Source organism: Gymnoscopelus braueri, assembly GCF_963280865.1.
Source record: "Gymnoscopelus braueri genome assembly, chromosome: 8".
NCBI lineage: Eukaryota > Metazoa > Chordata > Actinopteri > Myctophiformes > Myctophidae > Gymnoscopelus > Gymnoscopelus braueri.
The window spans coordinates 26,147,279-26,161,277 of record NC_137609.1 but is presented as its reverse complement, the minus strand read 5'-3'; the positions used below and the strand labels follow the sequence as shown (position 1 = coordinate 26,161,277).

Sequence of the window (13,999 nt, the reverse complement as noted above, 5' to 3'; positions counted from 1 at the left end):
TTTATGTTTGTGTGTGAAATAGGGTAAATACAAATACAAATAAAAAGAACAAGTTGGAGCTGCTTATAGTGCTGTATTGCCCTCTGGTGTTGAGAGGTGTAGCTGCAGCGAAAATGCCACTAAAGCCTTGGATGTTTTGGGACATCTGGATTTTAGTTAGGTTTGATTTAGCTTTTAAAGGGTCATGCAACAAAATATGCATCTATACTATCTATCTATACTTTGTCAGACAACCCTGTTGACAATTAGTGACACTTTCTTCTGTTGAAAATACATTATTTTTGTCAAGCGAAAGGGCAGTGTAACAATTGTAAATGAGCCTAGATTCTGTGTGTCTGAATGTCACACAGAATCTGTGTCTGTGTTTAACTTTGAGTTGTGTTGTGTGTTGTACATGCAGGTTTTGTGCTGCAGTATTCTGTGGACAACACAGAGGAATGGAGAGATGTGTTCATCAGCTCTACTGAGCGTTCCTTCCGGTTGGACAACCTGCGCTGTGGCACCTGGTACAAGGTCAAACTGGCTGCGAAGAACAGTGTAGGCTCTGGGCGTATCAGTGAGATCATCGAAGCCAAGACCCATGGAAGAGGTGAGGGAAAGGGAAACACAGTAAATACTGTATGTGTGTGTGTGTGTGTGTGTGTGTGTGTGTGTGTGTGTGTGTGTGTGTGTGTGTGTGTGTGTGTGTGTGTGTGTGTGTGTGTGTGTGTGTGTGTGGGGGTGTGTGTGTGTGTGTGTGTGTGTGTGTGTGTGTGTGTGTGTGTGAGTGTGTGAGTGTGTGAGTGAGTGAGTGAGTGAGTGAGTGAGTGAGCTTATGGGAACATAACATGATACAACACTGTATACGTTTAAATATTGCTTTGCCATCTCAGAGGCCTCAGATTCTATCATGTAACTTGTGTGTACACTTTCTTAAAATGAGTATAGATTCAAGAAAGAAACCGAATACACAGGGCCTTGCATTGTTACCACAGAGTAGAAATGAACAGAGGGACAAATTACACACCTACATACAATGTGGCACCATTTCGGATGTGTATCCTGTAATCAGCAGCTGCCATACATACATCATTAGAAATACATTGTAAATTTGGAACCATGTCCATTTGGGAACAAATGGGCATTTCCCCTGTCCCCCTGTTATGCAATACTCGTTGTACCCGTTGTCAGAGTACTTAGTGCAGTACCTATTATCATAGTACTTGGAGGCCAGTCTATGATGACAGCACCATGACATTATATTGATGACATCAGGGATCTCCATATACAGTATAGGCATAAAAGGGAAACAGACAGAGACACTTCTACGGGTCCTTGGTGATACACAGGGCAAGTTTGGTTGTCAATAGGTTGGACGGACCTCAAGATAAACGGGGTACACACAGACAGACACACACACACACACACACACACACACACACACACACACACACACACACACACACACACACACACACACACACACACACACGCGCACACACACACACACACACACACACAAACACACACACACACACACACACACACACACACACACACACACACACACACACACACACACACACACACACACACACACACACACACACACACACACACACGCGCGCATGCGAGGCAGGAACCATCACAAAAAAAGTACCACATCGCGCATAACCAATATGGAAGTCTCTTTAGGCTTGAATTACTTGGGTATTAAAAAGTCTTAATTCTTCCATTTTACAGTGAGTGTTGATAGCAGAAATGATAACATATTTAACTGCCTTAATCCTGCCTCTCCCAAGCTTTATCTTAGAGTGGCCCACTAACAGACAAAGCACATTAAAATTCTAAACCTAAACATTCATTGAGGCCATTGAATGGGACTGTTTGAGCTATTTTGCTAGTCAGCACTTGAAGTAAATGAATTCCCAAAAGAAAAGTTGCACAAGGTCGATATGACACCCAGTGACAGCAAGCCATCGTTTCTACCCAGAACTATCTTCAATGAATACTGCAAAAAGCACATGCTGTGCCAGCCTATTGCTGGAGAGTTGGTAGTTGACGGTTTTCAGCTTAGACAGCTTATAGAGGAAAGTTTGGAGTATTCATTTAATTCAATTAAACTCCAGACTTGTCTGTGCAGATAAAACATAAGATTCCTAAGCTTGCATAGATATCACTGAAATTATTAATTTGTTTACTGTGTTCTCCTTTCCTACCAACAGAGCCAGTGTTCCAGAAGGACCAACCACTTCTTACCCACATCAACTCAACGCATGCAGGGCTCAACCTGCAGGGCTGGACCAGTGGCGGCTGCCCCATTACTGCCCTAATGCTGGACTTTAGGCCCAAGGGTACCTGGACCTGGCAGAGCCTGAAGGCCAACTCCACCACTCAGCTGTTCCTCAGTGAGCTGCGTGAAGCCACCTGGTACGAGCTCAAGATGAAGGCCTGCAACAGCGCTGGCTGTGGGAACCAAACGTCCCAGTTTGCCACCACTGACTATGATGGCAGTAAGTGTCTCTTACTTTCTCCTTCACTGTGTGAGCTCTGTTTAACTACTTAAACCCCATATGGTCGACCGGAGTCCTACAGGGCTCTATCCTAGTGTCTTTTCAGTTTTCTGTTATTGTGAAAATAGCCGATTGCTGTCGATCTGCTATTCTAAGCGAAAGCTTAAAAATAAGGATGATGGGGTTTAAGTGGTTAAGGTGCTATATAAATAATATTTTATTTATTATTATTTACTTTCTTTGTCAAGTGTCATCTCTGAAGGGACACCTTTTTCTCCAGCACATACTGTTCCACAGTATACTGTATACTTACTCCACACCAAAGAACGTGTAAAAATATGTCTATTTGAGTACATTTTTACATTCTTAGAGTTAAATTTACTATAAAAAAAAGAAGAAAAAACCCTGATGTCTGGCCTCTCGATCTGTCTGTCTGTCTGTCTGCCTCTCTCTCTCTCTCTCTCTCTCTCTCTCTCTCTCTCTCTCTCTCTATTCCCATGCTCACTCTGTAGGCACCATCCCTCCTATTAAGTCGGCCCGTGGAGAGGGGGACGACGTGAAAAAGTTGTTCTCCATCGGCTCACCGGTCATCTTGGTCACCCTGGGCGTGGCCTTGCTCTTCATCATTCGCAGGAAGCGTAAGGAGAAAAGGCTCAAACGACTCAGAGGTGAGAGATGGAGAAAATGAAACCAGCACTCACACCCACAGAGAGGGACAGAGAGTTTATTACTGTATGAGGGATGAACCAAACAAGTTGTGACAGGCTGGAAATGATTAGCTTCACACTCCGCTGTAATCTAATTAAGATATTTGTTTCTGCAGATGCTAAGAGCCTTGCGGAGATGCTTATCAGGTAAGACCTAAATTCTAAATTCTGAATTCTGGATATGGTTTGAGCTGTCATGGCTAAGGCTTTCATGTCTTTGCTGAAAATGGATAGACATTTGTTTGCCTTATGAGTCTAAATTAATTTAAGCTGAGCTTAATTGATAAGAGTGTACAAAGTAAGTGCAACTAATAGCACTTATGTGTGCGTGCGCAGTAAGAACAACCGCAGTATGGACACTCCAGTGAAGGGACCACCTCAAGGCCCGAGGCTCCATATTGACATCCCACGCGTCCAGCTGCTTATTGAGGACAAGGAAGGCATCAAACAGATAGGTATGTGACTACATCTTGCTCACTCAACAGTCAACATAATGCTCTTTTTAAATAAAAAATGTCCAAAGCACATTATAAATATTTCTCTTGTCTCATATAGGGGAGGACAAGGCAGCTGTGCCAGTGACAGACACTGAGTTCAGCCAATCAGTGAATCCCCAGAACTTCTGCACCGGCGTGTCTTTGCACCACCAAGCCCTCATCCAGAATTCCGGGCCTTTGATTGACATGTCAGACATCCGCCCAGGCACTAGTACGTTTTTATTGGATTTTTTAATGCATATTAACATAGTGCAAGTATTCATATGTTGTGATTACAATCAAAGTTACTATTCAATGACTGTTCTGTATGTTCCTCTCAAGACCCTGTTTCCAGGAAGAGTATCAAATCGGTTCACAGCTCCAGGAACCGGTATTCCAGCCAGTGGACTCTGAGCCGGCCAGGTCAGAGCCAGTCAACAGTTTCAGCACGAACTTTGACCTCAGACTGGCGCACCATGGGCTCTCATGGCATCACTGCCACGGAGAGTGACAGCTACAGTGCTAGCCTCTCCCAAGACACAGGTGAGTGGAGCCCATAGAGTTAAAAATAATAGAGAGGGCGCCACCGGATATCCCCTCTCATCCACTTGCATTGAATTGCTCACCCAGCGCATGGGCCGAAATCATCCCTTCTTCCGGGTTGGAAATGTGATGGGCGAGGCCTATTTGGGTCTTCTGCGTGTCACTTCTGTGACGCGTTTTGCGTCACAGAGGTGCGCAGCCCCGTGCGCAAGCTCGTGAGTCGAGCCCATTGGTCGAAACCGTTTTAGCTCATTTATGTACAGTGGCCCCAGCTGCAGTACCTATGAATGGCCAGCATGTCCAATGCGCTTCAATGCAACCACTGGGTTCTGGGGGCTTGGTGGAGCCCAACATGTGTCGCTATGCCCAAATATGGAGTGTGTTGTCTAACCTCAATGTGTCTTCATGGCATCAGGCGCAAACAAATCAGTCAGCTCCATATATTGGCACAAAAGGGGGCATGCCCACATATGGGCATATACTGATGACATTAGCGATCTCCATATATGGGCATAAAAGGGACAAGGACTGACAGATCCGGTTGTCCAGAGCCACAGATCCGACTGCTATGCCCATATATGGTCATATGCATATATGGGACCGACCGACTTCAAACTCTGCGTGCGCAGCGGCAAGGACTTGAGGGAGTGCGATGCCCACCGTCGAGTAGTTCGGAAATCCAGTTGTACAGAACCGCCGATCTAACCAATATGTCCATATATGGGCATTCCAGTATAGGCATATACTGATGACATCAGGGATCTCCATATATGGGCATAAAAGGGACAAGGACTGACAGATACAGAGATCTATATGGGCATAAAAGGGACACAGGTAGACGGGGTGAACGGGTACTCTGACAATTCCCCGACACTATGACTCAGACATATTGGTTGGATCTGTGGTGCGACGTAGAAAAAAAGAAGAAACTATTAATTGGCTGTTTATCAGATGTTGGTACAGTATACTGAAGGTCAAATTTGAGTTACAATACATTATATCACCTCTTAGTTCTAATTAAAAGCCAAGCTGCAGCATTTTCAACTAGCTGCATGTAGATAGATAAATACCTTTATTGATCCTGTGGGGCAAATTCAGGTAAGATACCTTCGAGTATAATAAAAAACACCATACATTTTAATAAAGAGTATACAAATGTATACGCCCTGTACAATCATCCTGCCTGATGCAGAACAAGAAAGTACTGTCCAGACACAGAAGCTACACCCCTGCAAAAGTAAACTACTCAAGCAAGCGGTTAATTATGTGCGCCCTCCTGGGTGCTGAACCCGAATTAAAAAAGAATGCCCATGAAGACAAAGCCACATACATTTGCATGCCTATGGGAGCGTGCCCCACCAATGAATGCACAGGTTGTTCGCGTTCACGTCAAACTGTTTTCATGAAGAATGTCTGTGCATTTTGTTCTCCAGATAAGGGACGCAACAGCATGGTGTCCACAGAGAGCGCTTCGTCCACGTATGAGGAGCTGGCGAGGGCATATGAGCACGCCAAGTTGGAGGAACACCTGCAGCACGCCAAGTTCACTATCACAGAGTGCTTCATCTCCGACAGCTCGTCTGACCAGATGACCACGGGCACCAATGACCCCGCAGACAGCATGACCTCCCTCAGCACGCCCTCCGAACCAGGCATCTGCCGCTTCACTGCCTCGCCACCCAAACCCCAGGACTATGACCGTGGTAAAAATGTGGCTGTGCCCATTCCCCACCGCGCCAACAAAAGTATGTATAGAGGAAAAGGATCCTGGCACATATTTTTGTCTCCGCCAGGCCGAAAGGCATGGCGAGAGAGTATGTTTTGAATTTGCACCCTGTCCGTCCGTCCGTCCATGTGTCCGTCCGTCCGTGTGTCCTGTCCGTCCGTTAGCAGCTAATCTCCGGCACTGTTGGCCAAGTCGCTGCGAAACTGTGCACACACACTCCCTGGATGCCAATTCAGAACATCTGCCCAAAGATTTTCACATGGGCCTGTTATAGCGCCACCAGGAGACCGATTTGTGTTACTACTTACTCCTACAGATTTTATCCAAACATCATGCAAATCTGTACACAGTATCTCTATAGTCATTTGATCAACACGGATCTGTCCGATTTCCCATATTCCATCCTCATTGGCTAAGGTTGGCTTCCAAGTGTGCAGGATTGGTCCGTTTTGAACAAAATGCCTCAAATCATGAACGCAGCTTGCGATTTCCGTGAAATTTCACACACACACATTCCCACTAGGCCGAGGAAGAAATGCCACCCTTTTCACATTGGCCTGTTATAGCGCCACCAGCAGGTCTAATTTAGCAAAACACATTTTCGGAACAAAATGTCTCAAATCATGAATGCAGTGTCCGATTGCTGTGGAAGGCCTAAGAATAAATGGCACCCTTTTCACATTGGCCTATTATAGCGCCACCAGGAGGCCACAATAACGTACCTCACCTGGCCGAGACCTGTGCTCCGAGGAGCACTTTATCTAGTTAAGCCTGATTTATACTTTGTTGTACGGACGTGATATAAATCAGGGTTTAGGCAGATAAAACAACGCAAACAATCTGTTAGATAACTTGTCCCTACAACTCTGCTTTCCTCCTCAGGTGAATTCTGCAACCTACCCCTTTACATGAAGACGGACCCATTTTTCCGCAAACAAGGGGACATGCATGACCCATGCCCAGTTGTGCCACCGCGGGAAGCCTCGATCCGTAGCCTGGCACAACGGGCATACCACACCCAGGGCCGTCATATGACTCTGGACCCGGCCAAGCAGCAGGCCCTGACGCTGGGTCACTCTGGGCTGGGCAGCCTGGGCATGAGCTCAGGCACTGCCACCCTTCCCCAGAGGACTCTCACCATGCCCGGTTCCAACACTGCGGCAACTGCCTCTACTTCCAGCACTAGCAGTAACCCAACCAACAGTAACAAGGTGGGGGGTTCCAGAGACTCGCTGCTGGAGAACAGCTCCTCTGCTCTGGGGAGACTGCAGAAACAGAGTGTGGGGGCGTACTCCAAGTCATACACATTGGTGTAGCGCGTTGTCTTGCACAGACTTGGACTGCTGTCACACTCCTCAGCCAGTCCCACACCAGTACCCTTCAGCCTGGGCCAAAAAGGTCATGCAAGCATCTTCCTTTAGACCCAACTAATGGCTAACTGCCCAGTATCCTGTCTAGTTTTCCCCTGGAAAGGTCTTTTCCCTGACAGAGACCCAGCTAATCTTCCTGATTCATACTCACCTGGAACGGAGTGAAAACTACTAACCTCGACTAACAGTTCCAGCCCAGTGATGCTCAGCTCCGCTCCTTTGGAAGGTACATATGGATGTTAACAAGGGGTTACTCTATGGTTCATTGAATATATTGACTATTACGGGGGAGCTAAAAGCTCTGTACATGATGATGAAGTATATGATAGCCAGTATAAAGCTCGGTGGCCACTCTCTCTCTCTCTCTCTCTCTCTTACACACACACACACACACACACGCACACGCACACGCACACACACACACACACACACACACACACACACACACACACACAAACACACGCACACGCACACGCACACACACACACACACACACACACACACACACACACACACACACACACACACATACACACACACACACATACTGTCCTTTATAGTTTGAGCATTAGTTCTTGCAGGACAATTAAGTTCCCTATTTGCATTTTCACCCTATACATATTTCTTAATGTCCAGACTAACCCTATCGGCTGATTTATTGGAAAGTTTTTTTTAAAAGAGGTTCATGTTCATCTCTATGGAACTTTAAGCTAAAAAAGTCTTTGCATACATCTCTCTTCTCCCCGACTCAACTTTTCAACTAAATCACGACAACCCAAATGGCCCAGCTATGATTTCTCGCAATACAAATAGAGAATATTTGGTACAGTATTATAAAGATTTTACATATATATTTCTATGTAAGTATATTATTGACATTTACGTGAAATTATGGCAAAGTATAAATAGTATGTACTACAAAAGAGTAGTAGTATATACAAAAATTTTAATGTAAATGTTGAATTTAAGAACGAGACAATCGCTCAATCATGTAAAGAGCAATTGGAAAGAGGCTGGACTAAAGAAGGAGTTTAATGTCGTATATACAGGTAGTATATACAGGGAATGTTCTGTATGTTACTGTGTGCAGATAGTTAATTCCCATCTCAAAGCCCCTTTCTGAGATGGGTAAAGCAAAATTGGTGACTTGTGACTAATTTACTTCAGCATAAAGCCGTGTTGCTCGCCAAAAATAACTGATTGATAAAATAATTGGGCAAAAAATCATTTCCTTATCAAGCCCTTTCATCTGAAACGGCAGATGGACAGATGAGAACCCAAATGGCTTCAAGTAAGCAGCTCAAACAGTTCACTAGCCCGTTAATGAGCATAGTGCCGCCTCCTGCCCACATGTGATTGTGGATAAAATGATGACAATAAGATTATATGGCTTTCAATTTGATTGATTCAATATTTTATTAGACAGAAAATGCAGAAACAGCACGAGTACAGTCATACACTTGGTCTAAAAGGATTTACACAAAAAAGTCCTAGTGGACTTGTTTCAATTGAGGTCCTACATATTGTCCTATATATAATTCATATTAGTTATCCATGTGACTCTCCTCATGAAGATGTACCATCTTTAGTAAGGTTTTCAGTGATTATATTTAGAAACCAAATAATTTTCACTGAGCACGGGTGTATCCAGGTTGCACTATACAGTACACAGTAAATTATTCAACGTTCAGTGTTCCAAAATTAACACTGAGGATTCTACTGTGTACTGCCTGTCTCTCTGAGCAAACAAATTGACCTGCCGGCCAATGGCCTTTTGTCTATGGGTCACATTTACCTGTGCCAGTCTACATCCCCTAATGAATGAAACAGAATCAAGTTACAAAATGCAGGGTCACAAGATCTCTGTCCACAGCAATGGTGGTTGACAGAGACAGACGGTTGCACACAGTCATAGATACAGCAACACACTCTACCAGCCTCTCCGTCCTTGTAACACTCAGCCTACCCTTTGCTCTTATAAATACACAGACAACCAGCTGAAAGAGTCCTAATCATGTGAATGAAGGAATAATCTATACGGATGGTCAGAGCTATTTGTCAGGGAGTTCAGTTTAATAATTATATAATGTGCACTCAATTAATATCTGTTGCTGCCCTGTCTAAAGTACTGTTTATGTCCCAATTTCTCCATCATCATGCCCCTCCATTTTGCGCTAATGTACATTATCACAAATACCAATTGGAATGTCTTTTTAAGCATCTCCATTATAGTGTTTTGTGGTTTGTTTTTATTTATTTATTCATTTGCTTGTCCATCTGTTTGTTTATTTATTTATTTATTTATTGGGTGGGGATGTATTTGTTAATCTGTTCATTTTGGTTTAGAATACTTGTTTCATTTGTATAGACTTTTTAAATATTTTGGTTTCAGAGGCCAAACAGTACTGAGGCATCTGGCCTGTGGCTGCGGTCAGTTAAGCCGTGTGAAATCAGGGACTCGTAGCTCTTTCGGTCACACAAACTAATATTGTGTATATATACTGGACTGGGACAGGTATATACCTGAAGCTTCCAAATCTCCCGTCCTTCTCTTTCTATTCAAATTAATTAAAGTAAAAAAGTCACTACCTTATACATACTGGACCCATCATCTCCACCTTTGTCAGTGCTATTTATAGACTAACTCTTGTACATAAAACACAGTTTTGTATGAAGAGCTATTTTCATCAGAGTAATCCAGGGCACACATCAGGGTTGAATGCCCCGATTTCAAAATCAAAATAGTATCAATAAAACGCTAAAAAGAATATTTTACTTCTGAAATGGGCAAAAAGCATTTTCTCTCCCTTTATGTTTTTGATACTAATTTGTTGAATTTTTATTCTTTTCTAAGGTCTTTTGATGTTGTCATTTGTCCTATTTACTTTTTTTATTTATTATTTTGTATTTTGTTCATCCTCAACAAAGTCATTGCATGCTTGCTAAAAGGGAAAATTGAAGGAAGACATGTATGAAAAATAAAAATATCTTTAAAAAAAGGAAAAAAAGAAAGGAAAAAAAAAAGAAATGTGGAGGGGATTCCAAACATTTGTTTGAGTTGCTTGTGTTCAAAAAGAACATTTTATATTAAAAGGAACAAAAACACAAAAAGAACATTCTAACACCTTGTGCAATAAAGCTATCTTTCATACGCCATGGCTTTTGTCATTCTTGACAGATTCAAACAGTATCTGAACATGTTCCCATTTCCATTTCAAGTATTTATAGATATTCAGTCAAAGAGGATAAAGGGAGTACCTCAACAAGTTGCTATTTTAAGACCTCATGTCAACATTTTATTATCACAATTGCAATGTCTTCTATGTTTAACCATGATGTATACTTTCTCAATCTACTGTGTCGCGCACTGACAATGTTTGAAGCTCAGCAATTGTTGGCTGCAACACAGCACACATATGAGGAGCAAGACATAAATACTGTTTCTTGTCAGGAGGATGCAGTCTTTCCCAAGATCAAGATGGGCAGTATTTTAAATATATGTATTTGAAATACCTTTTGTATTTTGTAATTTGTATTTGGCAGGGATGGGGAAAGAAATATGTAATTTGTATCAAGATACTTTCAGATCTTGTATTTTCTGTATTTAAAATACATAAAATTCATACTTTATTTTGTAATTTTATTGTCAAATGGACACATTTTAAACATTTACACAGGTTTATAGAGTGGAATAAATACATAAATAAATATAACACAAAGTGAGATGTCACTTCTACTCGCCTCTGATTGGCATAACCCATAAATGAGCAGACAAGGCTAATATTTGATTATTTGTGATGCTACGTATGTGTCCAGTTGTCAGTATCCTCCTGGTCAGTGTCCTGGTCAATATCCTGGTCAGTATCCTGGTCAATTTCCTGGTCAGTATCCTGGTGTCGGTATCCTGGTCAGTATCCTGGTCAATATCCTGGTGTCAGTATCCTGGTGTTGGTGTCTTGGTCAGTATTCTGGTCAATATCCTGGTCAGTGTCCTGGTGTCAGTATGGGTGCGTCCACACACACGCGACAAGTTGAGCGAGCCGGTCGCAAGCCCATGTAGCACTTCCGGCCATTTCCGACGGATCTTCCGGGGCTTTGAGCAGCTTGTGGGCAGTGTCAACAAAGTGCTGTTTTTCGGGATGTGTAGTTCTTTGACTAGTGCTATTTGTACAAGTGAGGACAGAGGAATGCAGTGCACAGACTGCACACTAACATGAAAACATAATGCATGTGCAATATAAAATATTAATATTATCCATATTATCCAGCAATATTAAAACATTAGTGCACCTTGACAAAATGAAAACACCATTACATTATTATGAATAGCATTAACCACATGAACCCCAGGAACATAAGCCAAAAATAGCTGATCTACAAGCTCACAACGCGTTGCAGCGCGACGCATTGTGAGCTTGTAGGACCTTATCCTGGTCAGTTTCCTGGTGTCTGTGGAGGCAGCTCTGTGTAGGATTGTGCATTCAGTCTCATGCCATGGTTCTTGTCTAGCTTCACTAGACAAGGTCACTCTGGCACCTGACTCTGGCCTGCACTCTCACACACAGAGGTAAACATTTTGGCTGCCTGCTCCAAACACCATCAAAAACACAAATTCGGACATATTCATTAATTTAACATTTGGAAATAAATCTATGAATTGACTAATCATTGCAGTTTTTATAAAATGTATTTTCAGAATACAAAATACAAATACATTTCTTAGACCAGTATATTGCATTTGTATTGTGACCCAGTGTTCTGACCCTAGGGTCATATGTGTATCTTCCTGTGTGGTGTTGCCCTCTGCGTGTCTTTCCTCCCTCATTGGTATAGTGATGAGTGGCGGATTGACTACCAGCTGGTGTGAGTGGTGTATGAATGTGAGTGGTTGACTTTTAGGTGGAACCAGGATGGGGATTGGCTCCTGTGTTGGTGGACTCTACTACTGTCTAAAACTGTCCATCTCCAGATGGATCCACAGAGGTCTTCCTCCTGACCAGCCTCCAACCACACCAGTCTTCTGTGTTTACCAGTGTTTAGTGTACAGACTTGGTAGTGTAGGGGTGGGTGGCCTTTCTTATTTTGTTATCAGTTTGTTCCCTGTTTTTCTAGTTTATATTAGGTCAGATACCTGTATTTTTCTGTTTGGTAAAGGTAAGCATAGGCTTTTGATGAGGATTTTATGTCCAGGGGGCCACCAAAAGGTATTTTACCCATGTTGCAAACTACAATAAATCACTGTCTTTTGGATTTTAAACTGGTTTTGGCTGGCTGTGTGTGGAGACATTTTTGTGTTACACCTGGTAACCCCTAGGCCGGGTTGTAACACCCAGTATTTGAGTATAGAGTTGAATTGCCTGGCACCAGCATCTGAAAGAATGGAAACGTTAAGACCACATGAATGGAATTGGCTTTGTATGTCATTGGAAAACAGGAAAGCGATATTAAATGGTAAATAAATCAAATTACTGAGTATAGGCACAGAGTATGATGACAGTGGGAGGCAAGGGAATGATTCGCCTTTGTATGTTAGACACTGAGTTGGACATTTTGGATGATAAACAAAAGTAGAATGTACGTTGGGGAATTAAAAAGTTTAATCTGGGTTTCTGTCATAGTACATCATGCAGGTAGCTGGATGGATAATAGCCTATTGGGTCACCAGGCTGACCCCCTCCAGTCAGGCAGCATCGGCACAATAGAACATTGTGACATACTATAGCATTGCAAAAGGTTCTCTGCTCTACTGTTAACATGATTGTGAAACAAAGGAACCCCGTTCCAATAGCACTATAGCTATGCCACCACAAGGTGGCATTAAAGCATTTGAATGACCTGAGCCATCTACAGCTAGTGCTATAGATACTGTGATGAAAGTATTCCACCTAGAGGGAGCAGTCACTCATGACGGATGGGCGGTGAATAATTGATGTATTTTCAAACTCACCTGCAACAATCCCTAATTACTACAGCTTCTAGTTACTAAAGCAGAAGTCTTTCTATGTGCACGTTGTAGCCTATTGTAAGTGCTGCTTAAACCTGATCTCGTGTCAGTTATCAGGATGTTGCAGGAATTGTGACACATTGGAGTTATACAGATGTTTTAAATTATGCCATTGTCCTCACTAAGTTATGTTTTCAGTTCAGACTGATAGAATATGTAGGCTTATAGGAAGTTCATTATAGTCATGCTTGGGTCAAATTGGAATGAAATAGTTTGCATTCTGTTATGGCTTCTTATGGCATTCATTCATGTAGAAACTGCACCATGATCATGTGCTGCAAAATGTACCTTCATATCATATATTTGCGTTATGTGAGTATTTTAAAATTATTTAAAAGTTGATTTAAGTTAGTTGATGTATGGAAGTACTGTGTTTTGTGAACTGAACTTTGAACCCAGTCAGTGTGTGTGGAGTATTGAATTTGTTTTTGTTGGGTTGAAATAATTTACATTTGTTTAACTGTGTATATGATTTGACCAGGTAGGTTGCTGTAACTTTTATAGTGACCTTTGTAGGTGTTTTTGATTTGAATATTTAAGGTTAAAACCGTTCAAATTGGCAGAAGTGGTTTGACTTAGTAGTAGCAGTATTTCATAGGCTTTTGTAGGCCTTTACCTTGTGATAATACAATTTCAGTAGACCCAGAATGATCAACATGCCTTATAAATGTTAATCAGGAG

At 42.4% G+C, this 13,999-nt stretch overlaps 1 protein-coding gene across 3 annotated transcripts in view; it reads left to right on the top strand.

Annotated features, from left to right (window-relative positions):
* Positions 1–7,260, top strand: part of LOC308090240 (cell adhesion molecule DSCAML1-like) — a gene marked incomplete at both ends in the record, with an annotated part of 83,221 nt that extends 75,961 nt beyond the window's left edge. For all 3 annotated transcript variants that reach the window (XM_080435304.1, XM_080435305.1, XM_080435306.1), the window contains 9 exons: positions 401–589; positions 2,205–2,492; positions 3,005–3,160; positions 3,316–3,346; positions 3,536–3,654; positions 3,755–3,907; positions 4,018–4,218; positions 5,652–5,963; positions 6,827–7,260. In XM_080435304.1, the coding sequence (XP_080291430.1) occupies positions 401–589; positions 2,205–2,492; positions 3,005–3,160; positions 3,316–3,346; positions 3,536–3,654; positions 3,755–3,907; positions 4,018–4,218; positions 5,652–5,963; positions 6,827–7,260 (1,883 nt within the window). The remainder of the gene's footprint in view (positions 1–400; positions 590–2,204; positions 2,493–3,004; positions 3,161–3,315; positions 3,347–3,535; positions 3,655–3,754; positions 3,908–4,017; positions 4,219–5,651; positions 5,964–6,826) is intronic.
* Positions 7,261–13,999: the final 6,739 nt, after the last annotated feature.